General features: G+C 34.4%; 1 protein-coding gene, 1 long non-coding RNA gene and 1 pseudogene across 6 annotated transcripts; all 3 read left to right on the top strand.

Moving 5' to 3' along the window:
* The first annotated feature begins 3,277 nt into the window (after positions 1–3,277).
* On the top strand, positions 3,278–4,560 carry LOC110694562 (annotated as a pseudogene).
* Positions 4,561–4,959: 399 nt separating this feature from the next.
* On the top strand, positions 4,960–5,480 carry LOC110694561. The gene is made up of 3 exons (XR_002505905.1): positions 4,960–5,001; positions 5,109–5,338; positions 5,417–5,480. It is a non-coding gene; the product is annotated as an uncharacterized LOC110694561 (long non-coding RNA).
* A 643-nt stretch (positions 5,481–6,123) lies between these two features.
* Positions 6,124–18,073, top strand: LOC110694455 (origin of replication complex subunit 4-like). 5 transcript variants are annotated; one of them, XM_021871630.1, is made up of 18 exons: positions 6,125–6,672; positions 6,738–6,880; positions 7,009–7,099; positions 7,200–7,256; positions 9,226–9,273; positions 10,130–10,180; positions 10,271–10,314; positions 10,450–10,513; positions 10,728–10,814; positions 12,017–12,108; positions 12,212–12,293; positions 13,538–13,623; positions 14,968–15,077; positions 16,834–16,926; positions 16,999–17,063; positions 17,142–17,285; positions 17,353–17,548; positions 17,724–18,073. In XM_021871630.1, the coding sequence occupies exons 2-17, from the start codon at positions 6,774–6,776 to the stop codon at positions 17,395–17,397; spliced, it is 1,266 nt and encodes a 421-aa protein (XP_021727322.1). In that variant the 5' UTR covers positions 6,125–6,672; positions 6,738–6,773; the 3' UTR covers positions 17,398–17,548; positions 17,724–18,073. The 5 variants fall into 5 exon arrangements, with proteins under 5 accessions (XP_021727323.1, XP_021727322.1, XP_021727321.1 ...); XM_021871629.1 differs by having other exon boundaries at positions 17,353–17,611; XM_021871628.1 differs by lacking the exon at positions 17,353–17,548 and having other exon boundaries at positions 6,128–6,672.
* The last annotated feature ends 421 nt before the right edge of the window (positions 18,074–18,494 follow it).

Genomic DNA, 18,494 nt, shown 5'->3' with positions numbered 1-18,494 from the left:
TAATCCCCTTTAATGAGGACTAAAGAAGGTATTTATAACCTTGGGAAGCATGCCACTCTCTAGGTTTAGGTTAAACCTAGGGCTGACTGGGCCTCCAACAAGGATTGGGCCTTGTTGGCTCATTTTCCCATGTGTCATGGGAAGGACACGCGCCGCGTCGCGGCTGGTCCATGGTGGACGAATATTTGGTTGACACGTGGCAGACTCCTATTGGCCTACGTGAAGGACACGTGGCGGAACCTGGTTGGTCCACGTGTCAGATGGTGATTGGTGGATAAAAATCCCCTAATCAAGTATTAAAATTGCTGGATAGTATAAGGTAATAGAATTGGACTATTTGATAATTTTATTATTTACAATATCCCACTTCATAAATGAATTTTTTTTATAAGAAAGTATTAAAATGGGGATCCTAAAAAATACTAAATTTTAGAACTTGTTAATTTTGGAAAATGTGATGTACTACATAGAAAAAAGGAGATTTGACTTGTTTTTAAATACCTTAATTCTTAAATAATAATATGGATTTATGATGTATCGGATTTGATTTTATCGTTTGTTTGAACTAGCAACATTTTCTATGTTACTTTTTACTAATTTTAATTATAGTAATGCATAGTTATTATTATTGAAAACCTTATACATATACTCCGTTCGATTTTAAATACCTTCTCCATTTCTACATGTGGGGAGTTTTAGGAGAAATTGGTAAACGTAATAATATATGGAGCTTGTGGGGTAAGTGGAAGAATAAAAAATTGTATAAAGCAAAAGTATTTGACAGAATAGGAGGAAAGAAAATATGAAATTTAAAAAATATTATTTATGGGAAACGTTAGGCTTGTTATCAAAAATATGAAATTAAAAAAAAGTTATACATAATATGTTGTACGAAGATATTAATTTTTTTGTATAGGAAAGGTTAGGCTCGTTTATTATTATTTTTTTTTTTTGTAGGAAAAAAAGTAATATTTTGTAAGAAGATATTCAAATATTTTTGTTAAAACCACTTGATCAAGTATTATTGTTTTGATCTGAAGAGGGTGTTTCTAGGAAAAAGCAAAGTATTATGTTTTCCCTTCGTCCCTTATTGATAGTCCTTTTTGGCTAAATTTTAGTCCCAAAATGTTCATCCCATTTGTTATTTCCCTCCGGCTAAATTTTTTTTTAAAAAAACCCTTTTTTTTGTATCTAAACTCGCTGATTGTTTGCTTGTGGTTTATTTAGGATTACTTCACTTTTCAACTTCTTGATATTTGATGCTTGTATGGTTGTGTGGGAATTACAATTAATGACACATTGACCACTTTTCCTCCTTTATTATTATTGCCCCCCTAATTTTTTAGTAATGTATTTTCTTTTCTTTAATTTTTCACTTTTCCAGCTTTTGACCGTTGCTTTTCTTTTTCCTATCACAACCGTCTCTCTCTTTTTCTCTCTACTCACACTTTCTCTCTTTACTCACACTTTCTCTCTCCTCTCTGTTTTTTATGTTCACTTCACACTCTTCACCATTGCTGGTACTTCTTCTCTCTAATTACACTTCATTTTTCTACTTTATTTGTTTTTTCATAATTATAAATTAGTGTGAATCAATATTACAATTTGGGTGTTTTATTTTAGTTTTTTTTGTGAATTTGCTACATCAATTACACTCACATTTTTCTTTTGTTTAATTTATTTATTTTTAATTACTTTTTCTGTAATCTGAACTGGGTTTTCTCGGTACTTAAAACCCTGTACTGTATTTTTACTGTCTGTCAATTCTAGAAATCTGAACTGGGTTTTCTCTAATTATCTCATCATTTTATAATAATTAATCTAATCTGATAACCGACAATTAATGACACGTTGACTTTATCCTAGGAAATGAATACTGACATGTATTTGCATGGTGTATGGTTGGTTGCTTTCTCTTTATATATCAAGTATTGTTTTATTTCTAGAAAAGTAAAGACCTAATCTGCATGGTTGACCGACAAAAACATTAATTGGGAGTATTGGTAGTTTGGTACTACAGTTTTTTTTTTGTATATATATAATCCTTCGTATTGCAATATTTCTCTCCTACAACACATCAATCTCTCCCAAATTTTGTCCTTTTGTTGCTCATTTTAGTAGCTTGCTCGTATACAATCTCGTCGACAGGTAAATACCTTAACTCTTTGTTGTTATTTTTATTATATTTTCATGATTTCGTCTACAATCATCACTTTATAGGGTAATTTACGAGTTACGGAGTATATTATTGTTTCAATTCAATTTTTTTATCTAAGGAGTAATTATTTAATTTTCAATAATTTTTTTGTGTAGTCAAATTAGTACTCTGACTAATTTTAACACTTGAAAACAAATTGATGATTGTATAGTAGGTGATAAGATGATATTGAGGTAATAGATTGCTGACTTAGGAATATAAGTTTTTTCCTTCGATATATCATTTTTTAGAAAAAATTTATCTATCAATTGTCAACCTGTTATTTAACTTTTACAATACTTGTGATTTGTGAATTGTGATGCATTGATAATAACTAAAATTAAGTCAATGCTAAACATATGAAAGTAAGGCATATTTATTCAATAATTACTTTATGGGTTTAATTGTTTAGAGTTGGGTCATGTACTATGCTGGTGGTTATGGGGGTGGGGCCGGTGGCGTGAAGGGGGTGCTCATGGAGGATATATGCATTGATCGATATCATTTATTAATTTTAGCCAATTTCATCGAGCTTTTGCTTAAATATTATGGCTTTTATTTTAATATTTTTCCGACTATTCTCATTTGCAATAAGGTTGGTCATAGCAATGAAATTCGCAAGAATTAAAATAGATATGTATTGTTGTTAAATATGATTGTGTATGCAACAGTCACAGTGCAATGCTTGCAACATGTTGCATAAAATTGTAATATACTCTTATTGCTTCTGCAATTAATGAATTTTCATGTTCTGTCTAAATATTGTTCAATCACAATTAAAAAGCCTCCATAGTACGTAAAATGTTTAGCATGGATGATGAAATTTATCAACCACTAGTTTCTTGTTTTTGTTCATATTATAATTCTAATATACTAGTACTTATTTTATTGTTTTTTGTTTTAGACATATATTTATGTTAAAAAATGATTGGCCCCCAATAGAAAATTGTTCAAGATCCGCCACTGTTGTGAACCATAATTGATTGACCAAAATTTTTTGATAACATAAATTAAATTATAGTTACTTAAATATTTCGTGCATGAAACTAATAATTTCAAAGTGTTCTTGATCATAGTGTAATGGCTGGTAGGGTAGCATGGTCTGATGACAGTACATAAATTTTTTTGGACATATGCTTGGAGATGAAAGCAGGTGGACTATCAAAGGTTAATTGGGATAGAATAGTGAGTACTTTGAACGTAAAAAGTGGGAAGAATTTCAATATTAGACAAGCAAGAAATCATTGGGATGATTTAAGGAAAAAGTTCAAAATTTGGAATGAAATGGAACTCAATTGGACTGGTCTTACATTTGATCCTATTACTGGTTGTCCTCTAGGTGAACAAGATGATAGGTGGAATATATTTGTGAAGGTATGACATTTTGTTTATCCATTTTCTTGCATTATGACCTCTACAATGCTAGATTATTTTTAAATTTATTTAATCAAAATCTTGTGCATTTATGCAAAAACATAAAGGTATACCAGCGAGATTCCTAAGGAGGCCATTGCCTCATCTAGAGAAGCTACGAGCACTTTTTTCAAGGTCTTTTGCTACTAGAAAATGGAGTTTTTCTCCAGGATTAGGTGGGGAACAAATTGGTAAAGAAAATGAGGAAAGGTCTGGGGACAGTGATGAAAATATAGTAGCTATGGAAATGAGTAGGGGAATAAATAATTCGGATGATGAACAGAGCATTTCACCTCCTAAAAGTACCTCATTGGGGAAACGTAAGAGTGATGGGTGTACTAGTAAACTTAAAAAAAAAACAAGAGTAGTAACATTGACTCTTGTATAGAGTTGTTGAAAATGTCTATTGAAACTAATTGTAAGCAAGGGAGTGGTAATAAGTATAAAGATGTCTCAGAAACTCTATACAAATTGAGGCTATTGTTCAACAAGGAGAAGGATTTATTTACCAATGTATGAATTTTCTTCATCGTGGCGATAATGCAGATTTCTTCTTAGGTCTCCGAATTAATGATCAGAAGATCGTGTATTTGAAGACGACATTTCAAGATCCATCATTGGGTGGTCCTTAATTAGGTTTTTTGGGGTGATGAGTATTCGGAGTTAACTTTGTCTTATGTTTTCCTATGACTTGTTTTGCAGTTTCATATGTTCTTTGTTAGTTATTTGATGTTTTTCTAGTTTTAATTAAGGTTCCACATATGAAGCTACTATTTTTTCTGACCTTTAGGCTTAAGTAGCTTCATATGATGCTATTGCTTTTCAGGTGATCTAATTAAGAAGCTTTAGCCTTTATTTTAAAAGTCATTGTTGATTTTATTTTAGAAATTGAATAATGTTGGTATTTTGTTGATTTATGTTATAGAATGGATAACATACTTCCCCTGTGCTTGACAATTATCGCATTGGAAGAGCTAAAGAGACTTCTTACACCAATTGAGAGATTGCCTTTAAGGTTAGGTGGAGAATCTGGTAGCGAATACATAAACAGACTACTACACGCCCATCCTGATTTATGCAAAGAACAATTGAGATGAGATAGAAACATATGATCTTGTTACTTGCATGAAAAATAAAAATTTATTATCGGATGGTCGTTACATATCTGTGGCTGAGCAATTAGGAATATTTTTATATATCATGTCTAAAGGCAGTTCTTATCGTGGTGCTGCCGGTCGATTTCAGATCTCTATTGCAACAATCGGGTTGTACTTTAAACAAGTACTGCAAGCAAAAGTTCATTTGTCTACTAAGATCATAAGACCATACCAAAGTTTGAGCGAGGTGCCAAAAAAATAGGTGACAGCACAAAATATTGGCCATATTTCAAGGTATTAAGAAACATTATTATTATCTTGCATTGTCATTATATTATTTAATGCATGTGCAATATATAATCACTTATAAAATGTAGCTTTAAATGTTAATGAACTATTAGGATTGTGTTGGAGCATTGGATGGGACTCATATAAATGCAGTTGTAAGCGATGATGATGGTGTAGCATACTGAGGGCGTTCTAGAAAAAACATGGAATGTTTTGGCTTCCTGTTCCTTTGATAGACTTTTCACGTTTATCAACGTTGGATTTGAAGGTAGTGCTCATGATATTACTGTATGGAACCATTGCTTAACCGTACCAGAATTTCGATTTCCCCATCCACCTCCAGGTATAATTTAAAATAGTGTATGTTTTACTCCATACATGACAATATACTAATATGCCGTATAACTTTATTTTGTAACAGGAAAATATTATCTAGTAGATTCTGGATATCCGAATACCGTTGGATATTTGAGTCCAATAAAAGATACAGATATTAGAACCCATATGCCCGAATTTCGAAATGGTCCACCACCTCAAGGCATACTTGAACTTTTTAATTATCTTCACTCTTCACTTCGAACAACGATCGAGAGATGTTTTGGACAATTAAAATCTCGACGGAAAATATTGACAATGATGCCAAATATGGACACTAAACATCAATTGGCATTTATGGTTGCTATATTCACACTTCACAATTTTATTCGATTACATAAGTTGGATATACCCATTGATAGTGGTATAGAAATCGAACCAATAGCAGATTATGATTTGTTTAATGAGAATCGTAAAGCTGTAATGAACGAAGTACAACTTAATATAGCGAAGGAAATTTGGAACTTCTTGTAATGAAAATTATATTTGTAAATGTTTATGATTTGGAGCTTATAATGAAATTTTAATTATTATCGTTTATTGTTTGTGCTATTTATTATTTGTGCTATTTAATAATAATAATAATAATAATAATAATAATAATAATAATAATAATAAAATAAAAATAAAAATAAAAATAAATAATAATAATAATAATAATAATAATAACCATCATAATAATAATAATAATAATAATTTGTATTTGATCTGAACTTATTTTTTCTGGTCTGATTTAATCTGAACTTAATTTTTCTGATCTGATCTAAACATATTTTTCTGATATGATCTAATCATAATAATAATAATTTGTATTTGATCTGAACTTATTTTTTCTGGTCTGATTTAATCTGAACTTAATTTTTCTGATCTGATCTAAACATATTTTTCTGATATAATCTAATCTGAACTTAATTTTTTATGAAATAAGTAAAAATAAGGTGAACTAAAGAAGCGCTTACACCACTACTTGAAGTGGCGGTTCCCAATAACCATTCTTTCGAATCAGAACAACAACAACAAAAAGAAAAAAAAAAAGCTACTCTACTATGGTCCTCTCCCCTGCTTAGCGCCGTAACCTTGCCGGAGCGCCGAACCTCCCTTGTAACTACTCTGAGTCGCCAGAAATAATTTGGTGGAGGCTGCTCCGTCGGCTCCATCACTTGAACCTCCCTCGGTGCTGCTATTTGTCCTCAATTTCCCGCTCTCAACTCTCACTCTCTCGGTTTAACATTGAAGCGCACTCCACTTTCTACGGTGACGCGACTTCTGAATCCTCTGTCCTCCATTGAAGCACCTTCTAAGGTAAAAATGTTGTTTCCTTTTGTATTCTTCAAATATCGATTTCACAATCTATGGTTTATTGTTAGGGTTCCCGCCATTGTTGAAACTTAAGCTATTCAGAAATGGAGAAGAATCCCGCAGAAGAAGCTCTAATGCTACTCAGAAGAAGACTATGTGACCCTCATGCATTTTTCTCTCTCCTCCCTTCTTCTTCAGATACCAACTTTAGGTAATTCTTCCACTTCCCCAATTTCCCATTCGTCTCTATTTATACTTGTATTAAATTGTTCAAAGTTGTACTTGTATCTTATAATTGTAATGGTCTCAAATTGTTTTGTCCGCTTTTCAAATTTGCAGTAAATTGAAATTTTTGATATCTAGTTCAATCACGGAAGCATGTAATAATTCGGTGTTGCTTCTTGGTCCCCGTGGTTGTAGCAAAACTGCGGTTTGTTCTTAGTTACTCTTCCATTGTTTTTAATTTAATTAATTCTGGATTTATCTGATTTCGCGGATTTTGATGATGTTTCAATTTTGCGGGTGTGTAGGTTTTGGAGGTAGTTCTTAGAGATTTATCGGTGGAATATCCAGATATGATATCTGTGGTAATGTCTATATCTCGAATTCCTAATTCCTATTAGGGGTGAGCATAATAGGGTAAGCTGTTAAAATTCCTGGAATCGGAACTTGAACCTCAAAATGGGAATTGGAACTGGAACCGGAACCTTTTGAACAGGTTCCTAGAAATTCAGAACTGGATAGGTTCCGGTTCCGATTCAGGGTACCCTGTCTTGAAATATACTTACTAACTTTTTGCAAATTTTTATCAACAAAAAATGGTTTGTCACTAATTTATAAAGTTAACAACTCGAAAATAAAACAAACTAATTGTATTTGTCTAACAAATTTAATACATATATTTATAATTGTAATTTTGATATTTATTATTTAAAGAGTTGGTGTATAATTTGAAATTAAGGGATAGGTGCATTTGCCAAAACTCAAGTAGTTTCATGCTCCTCAAAACTGGCATGTGTATGGAACTAGTGATGGACAGGGTTACTGGAAATGGGGTAGGGCTGACGCTATAGTTTAGATATGATACATTACTTGTCCTTGCTTTATCATTTGTGAGATTAACTAATTTGGTATGATACATTTCTTCTTATTATGTGAGATCAACTAATACTCCTTTCTATATTTTAAGAATTTAGATTTGTTTAAGTAGAGTCATCAATTGTACCAATGTTCGAATTAATAAAAAGAAGGAAAAATTACCCAGAATAATCCCACCTTTGTGACTTCCGCCAAAAATAATCCCACCTTTGGGTTATTTTTTAATAATCCCACCTTTAATATCAATCTGCTTTAAATGGTTCTAATCGGTCATTTAACTTGTTATAGTAAGTTACATGACACGTGTCGACATCTGATTGGTAATTTTTTTTTTTAAGAATAAAATAAAAAAATTAATTAATTAATTAATAAACTACCCTAACCAGCCCAACCACCTTCCATGGCCGCGCAGCCCCACCAGCCTGACCCCCTGCCTGGTCACCAGTGCCGGAGCGCCGCGCCAACACCCTCCCCCTCCCCCGAACCGCCGACTCCCCTCCCTCTCACCCTGAAACCCAGCCACCAATACCACCAACACCACCGCCGGCCTACCCCACTGCTGCGAGCCCAACCAGGCCGCCCCGCTGCGCAAGCCCCACCAGCCCCTACCACCACCGTTGCCGAACTCCTACCACAGCAGTATCACCGTCGCTGAACTGTCGAACCCCCTGCATCTTCGAACCTACCGCAAATACCAAGCACAATCACAACCAATTCAAACCCCAACACCTTCAAACCATCGCAAATACCAACCCCGTCCCGATTCCTTCCCCCTTCCCGGTGCTGATTTCAGCACTCTCCCCTTCCCCGTCCCAATTCCAGCCTCCCTCTCCTTCCCCCGCCCTGATTTCGACCTCAATCCCCCTTCCACTCATCGTCCCCGTCCAACAATTTTGGCCGCCGGTTAGCAGCAGCTTGTCTCCGTCAACATTTTCAGGCCCCCCGTTAACTGCAGCTTCAAGTGGTGGGGTTGGGGCTGTGTTAGGGGTGGCTGGGGTTGGGGACTGCCGGGTTTTTTTTTTTGTTTTTTTTTTTGAGGGCTATTTTTTATTTTGTTAAATTCAATTATTTTTTTATTTTAAATTTTTGATGAATCACGTAGTGACACGTGTTTTTAAACTTTAAAAAAAAAATATTTACCTATTTAATAGGTAATTGGTCACCTGGGACCAATTAAAGTGGATTGACATTAAAGGTGGGATTATTAAAAAATAACCCAAAGGTGGGATTATTTTTGGCGGACGCCCCAAAGGTGGGGTTATTCCGGGCAATTTTTCCTAAAAAGAAAAAGGTCTTGTTTTTCAGCAATTCACTAGTGCTCTATTTCAAGGTATCCTAATATTATTTAGTTATTGATATTCCTTTTTTTATTATGAGAAAATGGCTGTTGGTTCTTCCTTCCATTTGGTGGATTGAATATGGCATTGGGTGTTAAAGTATAGCTTTTACTCTTTGCAGATAAAATTAAACGGGCTTTTGCATAGTGATGATAACTGTGCCCTCAAGGTACGGCTAAAAAGTCTTTGCTATTAACCAAATGTTCTAGTACTTTACAATACTTGGCTGCTTTTGAGTTTAATTTCTTTTCATTTTTGTTAGATTGTATATTATAAGCTGCACATTTTACACATCTTTCACATTCTTGCTCTCAATGTTTGTAAATACCATAAGCTTGAGTGTTTTACATTGTTATGCTATCAAGTGATGATGTTTAATACAGAATCTTTTTGGTCTCTTGATATCGGTGTTAGGGGAGGGTGTTTTTGGCTTTGTTCTCCTCAATTTAGTAATTTAAGTTTCAGCAAAAATATACAAAGTTCAATACTTTAGCAGAAATGTAAAGGTTCTGCAAAAATAGTGTTTTTTTTTTTCTTTCCCAGCAACAATAAGCTGAGGAGGACTGTGCCTTAGTCATTGGTTTGTTTGGGCACCTTTACGTTGACTTTAATGTTGGATCACTTGGATTTATTTTCCCATTAAATTAGGTAGGAATTTGTGTAATGTATAAATATGCAATTTTATAATAATATATTTCCATTTAGTTTTGTGATTTATTAGATTATTAAAGCTAAGACTATCCAACGCTGCACAACTTATGACTCATCATTATCTAGCTTTAGTGACTCTGCAATGGCATTGGTCCTTCTTGGGTACACTCTATCTGTGCAGTTCCACTAGCTAAGAAAAGTAATCAAGATCAGTATATTTACTGCATTAATGTCTCATGTTGTTACTGCTTCTGTGATTTGCCCTTCCGTCTTCTGTAGATGATGTTGTCTGAGTTTTAAAAGTTTCTTCTATGTTTGTCTCTGCATAGAGATTCTCCTTATTATATATTATTTAACCTTACTTTACGATATAGGAAATCGCCCGACAATTATGTGTGGAGCATCAGTTGTCGTTCTCAAAAATGGTAAACTGCGTACATCTATACAATTTGTTTCTGATTTGATTTCCATATGAGATTACAAAATAATTATTCAAGAGATTGACTTGTGCTCAGGCTTCTTTTGATGACAATACTCAATTTGTGATTAGTATGTTGCGGTGAGTGGCTTATATTTTAAATTCACTTCCAGTAACTTTCATATGTAATCATATTACATCATTTAATTATTGGTCAATGGATGCCTTTAGAATTGATCTTAAAACAATCTTTTTACCTTCTGTTTTTTCTTTTAGAGAGTGTGGGTTGGCCCATAAGACCATTGTTATTGTGCTGGACGAATTTGATATATTTGCTCAGGTATGCATTTATCTTCTAACTTCACTGTAATCTTGAAGCCTTCTTTTAACTCTGCAATTGCATTGTTCATTCTTGGGTACACACTAGCTCTGTAATATCTTTCCTAATTCCTTATATCAAAGATTAGAGATTATTTCTTAAATCATTTTTTATGAAATTTCAAGTGATGTGTATTGAAATTTTTTATCATCACCGTTTGTTTTTCACTTTCCAGGGTAAACAACGGTTACTCTATAGCTTGTTAGATGCAATGCAATCTGTGACGTCACAAGCTGTTGTGATTGGCGTAAGCTGTAGATTGGTATGCTTTTGTAAGAATTTTCTTTTTCTCTGCACATGATCTTGTCCTTGTTGAGCAGGATGGAAGTGTTTCAATGGGATATTTTTATTGGAGGTTCATGTCGATGTTTAAAGCTGTGTTTGTCGAACTTTAGTTATTAAGCTATATTGCCTTTTTCATTGATGATTTTTTCTGTCTCGTATAAGAAAGTAAACTTAGCAAAAAGATATTCCTAAGTATGATTATACGAGTCAAGCTTTGGTTGTTTTTAGAGAAAGTCATCTTGTGTAAAGTTAAGTTCCCCTTAAAACACTTAAGTATGATTATATGCAATACATGCAAGCCACCAATACTAGTGAGAAAGATATATGGTGGCCTTGGTGGATACTTAGTGTTAAAATCTTTAACGCCTCTATACTTTGATATGGTTGAGTAAGAGGATAGATGCAGAGTGGAAAGGAACGGACTAGAGAGGGAAGGGTTGGCAATAAGAGTAAGCTAATTGTTAAAGGAGGGTGGAAGCAAGTTTGGTGGCGATGGATGAAAGACTGATGGTACTGGTGGGGGTGGGGGAAGTGTTGGTAGTAAAGTCAGTGACTTAGTGGTTTTTGTTGACTTGTGGAAGTTGGAGAGGGAGCATAGTTTGTCTTAGTTTCTTTTTCTTTCTTTTCAAATCATTCAAGCATATAGTTGGTGAAGCTGGAAGCCAATACTTGAGCTCATAATAAATTCCACTACTCACTAGCTATTTGTATGGTTTCTAGCTAGTTCTTTAAAATAAATTGATAGTACCAAGAACAAGTTACATGAATTAAAATGGCTGTCCTAGGTCCCTAAATAGATATTTTATGTGAGGGTACCTGAAAATGTCAAAACTTTGAGGAATGGTTTTTTATGCATAATTGAAAATTTGAAATATTTTGTGCACATTTAACTGTTGGGATTTATTTTCTACTCATCAACTATACATGAGATTAATTCATTATTAGTTCCCAAAAGAAAAAGCTGTTTTTATTTTGCTGTGTACCTGAATTTGTAATACACTTGTTTAAAAATTTATGAAATTAGTTTTAGGGAAGTTGCAATATATTTCACAAGTTTTTATTTTAATGGTATATCTCATATGAAAAAAGAAAAAACACAGAAAAATAATCATTTATTGTATCACTATTATAATGCCCTGAAAGGCTGAAATTGCATATTTTGTCCAATTCTATTTGCAGGATGCTGACCAACTTTTAGAGAAAAGAGTTAGATCCCGTTTATCACAGAGAAAACTTTTGTTTTGTCCTCCCTCAAAAGATGAATTGGAAAGGTAATTTTAGCCAAGTTTAGAGATTATAGTCGCAATTTTTTTTCTGCAGTTAGTGTTTCATGCATGTTCTGAAGTGATTCTTTGTTTAAGTGGCGGTACACAGGTTGCTGGAGTTTCTATTATCTTTGCCGGTAAATTCGAGCCTTCCTCAAAGTTATGTAGTTGAATTCAATAAAGAGCTTCGTGTATCCTTTCTGTTTAGATACATCATTTTGGTCTGTGTACTACACTTGATGCAGACATTTGTTGTGCATTGACTGTTACTTTGTCTGTGCTTCTTATTGTATTGGTTCATATTTTCATGTGTTTTCTCTGATTATACCATTTTGAAGTTATATTTATCACTTTGATTCCATCTACTATCAAGCTATATAGTACCCTTGTCAATGCATTTTCAAAGTTTTGATTGCAGTATATTGACCTTATGAAATGTAACTAGGATTACTTGCTACTGTGAAAAATATGTTGCTAAATTTTGGTATTTAACTCCGTGTAAATGCTATAGAGCTCTATATTATTATGTGGAGGATAAATGTTGATATTCAGTAAAGAATGGTATATTTATTACTTATTTTTTACTCTCAAGTTACAGAATAAGCAATCTGGAGTAGCCTCAGCTATAGACTTCTGTTTGGGTGAGGAGACTGGGGTACTGGAGTTTGACACATATATCTAAGTAGGGATGTAATGGATGATTGAGAGGATTTATTAAGTAGCAGCAAATAGCCATATAGCAGGCATTGATTGCATACAAAAGATCTTTTGGTTCCACCATCGTAATAGAAGTATTCATACTTGGGCTCTCCTGTCTTGATTCCTGAATTTAAACCTGTAATGCAATGGGTTTTGGTGCTTTTTCTGAAGGTATGCTTTCTGAAGGTATGCGTTGCTTTTCGCCCATTTTTTGAGATAAGATTGAACCTCAATCTCATTCTCATGAGACTAGACACTAGAGCTGAGTTTACAGTACATTTCTTTAGTTAGTGTTAGACTTAACATGGTGGAAAAAGCGTGGAAGGAAGTGGAAGTCTGGGAGGTCAATTAGAAAATGTAGACAGATAACATGACTGTTCTTGAAATTTTCTTTCAATGATTTAGCAGAGTTGCAGAGCATATGTGGTTGCAATGTTGCGTAGAGTAATATTCTAATGTTGCATAGAGTAATATTCTAAGTATAGCTAACTAGCTTCGTAATTATATACAAAACAACAATAATCATTTTTCTTGAGTTGATTATCATTTAGTCCTGGAATCGACCAATTTATTTTATCTACATGAATGATATTGACTATCTATCATGTAACGCATTGTTATGCCAAATCAACAATTTGCCAGGTTTGAATATGTGCAAATTGGTTTAATTTGAAAGCTATATTAATACTCCAGCTATTTTTATCTACTCTATGTTTTCTTCCTTGATTTTACGTAGAAGATATTGGCTGACAAGAAATTCAATGACACTATGAACACATTGTTGAGTTCAGATTCAACAGTTGACCAGATTATGAGATTCTTGTAAGTAGTTTCTTCTTTAAGGAACAGATCAGTGTTATTACTATAATTTGTGATTTCAAGTCAATTAATTAACTTTTGATAAGTTTATGATAGATATACTAAGCTGCGAAAGGCTTTGGGGTTGTCCATGAGAACCACAAAAAAATAAAAGGGTTTTTTCTATATAGTAACCCTATAATATTGGGTGATCTGAGTTGTGCCCTATGTTTTTAGGTTTTACACATAGTAACCCTGAGGTTAAATTAGTAAATCAACAGTAACCTTGCCGTTAGTATTCTGTTATGGGAGTTCTGTGACTGTCAGGTTTATCTCCTATGCCTGCAAAAAATATAACCCCAATTTTTCGTTTTGGTGAAAAAATTTCCTCCAAATGAACAGGGGTAGCCTCTCGGCCTCCCTCTTCTTCGTACTTAACACCCCCTTTTCTATATTGTATCCATAGGCATCCATTGTTATATTCCCTTCCCTATTAACTCTAGCTAGTATATTGACATTTTTTTGGCTAATTATGAGGGTTGCATTGCTCCTGCGAATACACCCTTGTAAAAGTTGAATTCTTATTTTTAGGGATTTTAATCCCAATTGATTAATTATCTAATTCAGAAATTATTTGATTGGAGAGTAACCTTCCACAGAGTAGAATGAATGGCATGTGCATCAGGAAGACCCATGAATGCTTTTCCTTCATGTTTATCACCTTCAACATCTATTACCAATTCAATCAATTTAAAAAAAAAAAAAAAAAAATTGGTTAGGTTTGAAATTACTGATAAAATATAGAGAGAAACCTCTCTTGACAGTTGAGCTTGGCAAGAGATCTCCTCGGGGAGGATATGCAGAGGAAGTGGAAATGCCATTGGAATCCGGCAACTGAATAAGGCGGTGGAGGTAGCGGAGGAGCTGTGGTGGTGGTACTGGCGACGGAGGATTGATGAAAATCCAGGGAGGAGAAAATAGGAATTTAACAAACCTGGTACTTTCTTTTTCTGCTTCTTTGTCACTTTCTCAATCTCATTCTCCATCTTTCAGATTGTGAGAAAAATTACAGGAGAAAGAACCTAGAGTAAGCATCTAACGTTTGTCTAACGTCCATAAATAATGCTAACGTAGTTAGGTTACTGTTGACTTACTAATTGCACCTGAAGGTTACCGTGTGTAGAATCTAAAAACATGGGGCACATTTGAGAAAACCTAATGGTCACAGGGTTACTGTGTAGAAATACTCTAAAAAATATTTGCCTGCATCAATCTGCATATCCGTCTTCCTTCGTGGGGTCTAGCAATACTTAAATTGAACAAAAACAAAACCTGTTTGCTCATGTTATATACCTACTATGTTTCCAGGTTTTTATCTGTTTCCACCATGGACATGAAGACAGGCATCCTTTCAATTGAGAACTTCAAAAGGGCTGTTGTGAGAATAAATAGACAGCCAAAGTTGGAGTATCTAAAAGGTGAAGTGATTTTGTAGGCCTCAGCCTCTCCAATTTTATGTACTTCATTTTGTTCCATTTCAAATTGATAGTGATTGACTCGATAATCTGATAGTATGTACTTTTCTCATCCAGTATGTAATATGCACCGCTGTTCCTACTCTCTCCACATATTAGCATCATTTATAAAACATAAGTATATATTCTGGAGAACCATGATCTTGGTCTCTAATATCCGTCATCCACTTTATTGTTTATCATAGTGTAGTATTTTCGTGGAAAGAAGGCTGAAGATTTATCGGGTCTTTTGGTATTTAACAAATTTAATAGGAAAATCCGAAAATTTGTCAAAAAGGACCTTTTAAAAGTAGACATGTTATGAGAAAGGTTCTCTTATTTTAAAAAAGTAAAATTAGTACCTTATATGAATTATTTTTTTATTTTTTATCTTATTTATTTTGTGTGAAAAGAGCCCTTCAGCCAGATTTTGAGCTTTGATTTGATTTTTCCGGTGTTGACCCTCGTATGCAGAGCATGTGCCTTTTTTTTTTTTTCGCCTCATTTTCATCCCTCTCACTCACCTTCCCAACCACCATGCCCTACACCTTTGGGTGCACATAGAGATAGGTGCACCCAAGGGTATTTTTTTGCTCATTTGATATTTTTTTTGCTCATTTTAAGATTTTAAAATGTGCACAAATATAAATTCAGTAGAAAATACCTTTAGGTGCACCTTACAACCAAGTGTATATAATTTTTTTAAAACCTTGCCCACCATCATCCCACCAATATTCTACCACCACACCAAAATCCAACACCACATCCCCTACCTCTTCACTCCCTTTTCCTTTGCTTCATTCTCTCCTCTCATCATCTGAACCCAACGCCAGCCACCCCCTCCCACTACCTACTACAAATTGCCACTACCTCAAGTGCCACTCATCCCACCTATTAGCGAACTGCCATTGCCCAGCCGCTACCCAACGCAACTCATTCCATCTTATTATCTTCATTTGGATGTGATTTATAGCTTTCATGTAGTATTCATAAGAGGGGGATTTCATTTGATTCAATCGATTTCATATGTTTTATGCGGGGGTTTTAATGGCATATTAAAGGCAGAAGGTAAGGACCTTTTTGTCCTTCTTCACAACAAAACTTTCATTTAAGGTCTTGATTAGCCACTTTTTATATAAAAGGACCTTTTTCAAAAAGGTTTAGTTTAAATGGTCCTTTTTGGCGAATTTTGAATGTTAGGAGTTGGAGCAGAAGAAAGGGTTTTGTGTGTGTGTGGTTGGGGGGGGGGGGTAAATATATAAAGGTGCCTGAAATATTTTTTCTTTTTCTTTCTTTGAGACGAGCTATGCTTTTTGCAGTGTTGAATAGTGTATATTTAATGCTTTTGTTCTGAATTCTAGTGATTCACACTGGGAACATAATTTTTTTTAAGAAGCCCTCTTTCATATGTTATTTAGTTATATGTGCATGGTATAATTTTTTTGTAAGATAAATAGCTGAAGGTTTAGAAGGGGAGTTCCCCAGATTCAAGTCTGTTCTTTTTTTTTTTTCTTTTTTTTTTTTTTTTTTTTTTTTTTTGTGTGTGTGTGGTAGCTCAGGCTTAGGTGTGCAAGGTACTGATCATTGAGTAGTCTTGGACAGTTGTCTTTTGAACTAATGTTTATTTGGCCAATGCTGCATTCCAAGCTCTCACTCCCTTAATCGATTTCCCCTCAAATTATTATTGACTTCTCTGACATGTATCAATTTGTTTTCACAGATTGCTCCGTCTTAGAACTTTATATACTGGTCTGTATGAAAAGGCTAGAAGTTAAAGAGCAGAACTCATATAACTTCAACTCTGTCATTAAAGGTACACATTAAAGATCTACGAGTTGCATTTCATTTTAAAATTTCCATGTACTTACTGTAGGTTATGTGGCAGAATACAAAGCTATACATGATTCATTCCAGACTCCTGACTATTATGCACGGAATGTCTGCTTAAGGGTGAGCATGGTTTAGCTTTTATTAATATTACTTGCACAATCTAAACTATTTTGATTATCTACTGGTCAATAATTTCAGGCTTTGGAGCATCTTATCCAATGTGAATTAGTTTGCTTCATGGACAATAGGGGGTACAACCAATCCAATGAATTTCGTCCAGTGAAGCTACTAATCTCACCATATGAGCTCCAATTGGGTTTGAAGGAAAATCAAAGTTGCCCAGTAAGTTTAAATGTTTCAATCGTGTTTGCTGTATTAATTTCTAACTAACACTTTGTTTGGATTGAAGGAAATGGAGGGAAAGGAAGGGAAAGGAAAGGAAATGGAAGGATAGAGTATCTTTCATTTGGAGAACAAATGAGGAAGGAAGGGAATTGGAGGGGAGAGAAATGGAGGGTAATTTGTAAAATTGATCTCCCTTTCCCTTCCCACCCCTTCCCCTCTCTGCCCTTCTTTTCCTTCCCAATAATCTATCCAAACACACTGTAAGTAAATGCTGCAAAGTAGTTAAGTACTTCTGCTTCTCTGGTGCAGAAACATATTTAATGGTTCGTTTCTTTTTTATGCCCTGTTTCTGAATGTTTTGACATCAAGGTTATGTCCGACAAATGATAGCTTTATAAAACATCTGATATACAAAAATGCTGTTCATGCGCGCAGAGCATTCTTCAAAAATTGATGGATCAGACTGGGCAAAAAAGTTAAGGGGACCAAATAAATGTTCCGAATTGTGAAGTAGCTTTAGAAGATCTGCTGCAAACTTCTTGGTTCAAGTATAAGTTAATTAACCTTTTTAACCTCATTAGAAATTTGATTAAATCCTTGTTATGATGATATGGGGAACAATCAAATATTATAGCAGAAAATCTCTAATCCATGGTGAAGGTACAACCATTTGTAGCATTCACACGATACTTCTCAGGTTTTTGCTGTGCATTGTATAAAACCTTTTTGTATAAACTTATCTTGCTCTGTTTCTTATATTTCAATATTCGATTTTTAGCAGTCTATTGATATGTGTGTTATTATGCTACTACAAATACAAGTGTTTCTGTCTCCGTGACACTTAGTACTTTGATAGGCCTTTCTTAACTCTGCCCGTGTGGCTGTGCCCGTCATCACCCAATGTCTACCTTGTTAATGTACCACTTCATGGATTTACTTACCTATAGGTAAGCATGGTTGGCCTGAGATGTCATGTAGTGGGCATCATATTCCTGACAAAATTTAAGTTGTTAGTCTGTTACACTTGCCATATATCAGAAGAGATTATAGAGGACATGAAAGTGTACTATCTCCACTCGACCATGTGACATGGGGTGAAGGGCGAGAGCATGAGGCTAGATCACTGATATTGTGCCGATGTGGGAATGGATTGGTGAAGAGGTGGTTTTGTGGGGGAGGGGGGTGCGGTATACACCGGGCTCCAAG

Source organism: Chenopodium quinoa, unplaced genomic scaffold, assembly GCF_001683475.1.
Source record: "Chenopodium quinoa cultivar QQ74 unplaced genomic scaffold, ASM168347v1, whole genome shotgun sequence".
Lineage (NCBI taxonomy): Eukaryota > Viridiplantae > Streptophyta > Magnoliopsida > Caryophyllales > Amaranthaceae > Chenopodium > Chenopodium quinoa.
Note: the sequence above shows the minus strand (reverse complement) of the source record. Positions and strands in the feature narration are given on the sequence as shown.

Coding starts and splice junctions, on each gene's coding strand:
- LOC110694455 (XM_021871627.1), top strand. CDS start 6,774: ATGGAGAAGAATCCCGCAGAAGAAGCTCTAATGCTACTCAGAAGAAGA. Junction 7,257..9,225: donor ATCCAGATATGATATCTGTG/GTAATGTCTATA, acceptor TACTCTTTGCAG/ATAAAATTAAACGGGCTTTT. Junction 12,294..13,537: donor AATTCAATAAAGAGCTTCGT/GTATCCTTTCTG, acceptor GATTTTACGTAG/AAGATATTGGCTGACAAGAA.